At 53.0% G+C, this 1,933-nt stretch overlaps 1 protein-coding gene across 1 annotated transcript in view; it reads left to right on the forward strand.

The window, feature by feature from the left end:
• The first annotated feature begins 908 nt into the window (after nucleotides 1-908).
• LOC119428897 (nuclear receptor subfamily 4 group A member 2-like) overlaps nucleotides 909-1,933 on the forward strand; it is an 11,339-nt gene continuing 10,314 nt past the window's right edge. Inside the window, exon 1 of the mRNA XM_037696592.1 lies at nucleotides 909-1,637. Coding sequence (XP_037552520.1) covers nucleotides 909-1,637 — 729 coding nt within the window. The remainder of the gene's footprint in view (nucleotides 1,638-1,933) is intronic.

The following is a 1,933-nucleotide window of genomic DNA, read 5'->3' on the forward strand; positions in this document are numbered from 1 at the left end:
TAACAAACAAGCAAACAAAACGGCTAGATTATAAGGCAGTGTACTAAAAACAGGAACATGTCTGCATTGGTTTTTGCCAGGAACTTAAATGTTTGAAGCCACTTAGAGAGGTCAAGGTCGAGAGCTTTAGATCTTTTTGTAAGATATTCCAGGAAACAGGAGCGGAGTAGGAGAAGACCCTTTGCCTAGTTCAGTCCTCACTGAGGGAACACTGCAGGTAATAATGTCCAGCGAGCGCACGCTGTAGCTGCACTCACGCAGAGACATGTAGGAGGAGATGTATGAAGGCAGCAGACCAAGAAGTGATTTAAAGATGAAAATGTACCAGTGGGATAGTCTGTATGAAGTTAATTATGTCCAGTTAACCAGTGAATACAGGGTGCAGTGATGACTTAAGTACCTACACTTGGTTACATCCCACCACTGCCTATTAGTAATGGTAAACTATTAGTGGCTACTACTAGTTAACCTAACACATAACCACCCAACGAGACTGTTCCTGACCTGGCTTTGGTCCCCACAATGTAACCTGAAACAAAAACGCGCATGCACACACAGCGCGCCACCCTCTGCGGTTTGTGCGTAAAGGGGTTTGGCACAGCACTGCGCAGCGCGTAAACCAAAGCGCATTGTGGATGACTGCAGCAGGCAGTCTGCAGGCAGAGCGTGCAGGAAGCAGCCGAACATTTCCAGGAAATTGGATTCATGTCACTTTTTTCCCCCTTCTAGATAAAAGTCTGGGGTCTTGTCACCTCTACTTTTCTTGGCTAAATTCCGAAGTTGGTGAGTTTACTAAATATATTTCTCTAAAGAGGAGAGCGCCTTTAAAGTGAAGGTAAACTCTGTGCGTAAAAGAAAGGACAAGAGGTTCGAGACGGTGTGAGAAGAGGGCTGTGCTGTTTGCAGCGATGCCGTGCGTCCAGACCCAGCTCGGCTCCTCTCCACCCGGAGCCAGCGCCGCGGGGGAGCGCAGCTGCGAGTTCCTCACCCCGGAGTTTGTCAAGTTCAGCATGGATCTAACGAACAGCGAGGTGTCCGCGGCCGGACCCGGGTTCGCGCCGCTCCCGGACGGTTACGGCTCCGGGTTCGACGTGAAGCCGCCCTGCCTCTTCCAGATGCAGGTCCAAGGGGAGCTGCCGTGCGTCAAGGTGGAGGACGGGTGTCCGCGGTACCCGCCGCCGGATGAGCTGCTCTCCCCACCGGGATCAGTGTATTATTCCCCGCACGCCTCCATCACGACCTTCCAGCCTCCCCCGGGACACCTCTGGGACGAACCGGGCTCCCTGTACAGTTTCCGGCAGGACTATTTGTCCGCGGCGCACCGGAAGAACCCGCTGTCCAGGTTTTCCCTCTTCTCCCTCAAACAGCACAGAGCGCAGACTTTGTCCGCGTGCCACGTGAAACTGGACGGATCTCTGCAGGTGTCCGTGAACCTGGACGCGCGCCAGCAGCTGGAGCAGCCCGGCGCGGGTTTGATTCCTCGTCCCCTCCAGCTCACGCACCGACCGCACTTCATGGAGGCGTGCGCGAGCCGTGGGGCGCTGAGCTCGGAGGGGCTGTGCGCGGTGTGCGGGGACAACGCAGCCTGCCAGCACTACGGAGTGCGCACCTGCGAGGGCTGCAAGGGCTTCTTCAAGGTGCAACACTCACCTGCGCCATTAGACTAACTTATTAGGCCCCAACCCTGGTCCTTGAGGGACGCCATCCTGCATGTTTTAGTTGTTTCCCTGCTCCAACACACTTGATTCAGAGATTTTATTACGTCCTGAAGTTCTGCTAAAGCCTGTTGATCACCCATTCATTCAAATCAAGTCAAAGCAGGGAAACTACTAAAACATGCAGGATGGTGTTCCTCAAGGACCAGTGTTGGGAACCACTGGAACTCAAGTGCGCACTTTTATTAAAAAAAAAAAAAAAAAAAAAAAAAAAACCC

Source organism: Nematolebias whitei, chromosome 23 (assembly GCF_014905685.2).
Source record: "Nematolebias whitei isolate Nwh7 chromosome 23, NemWhi1, whole genome shotgun sequence".
Lineage (NCBI taxonomy): Eukaryota > Metazoa > Chordata > Actinopteri > Cyprinodontiformes > Rivulidae > Nematolebias > Nematolebias whitei.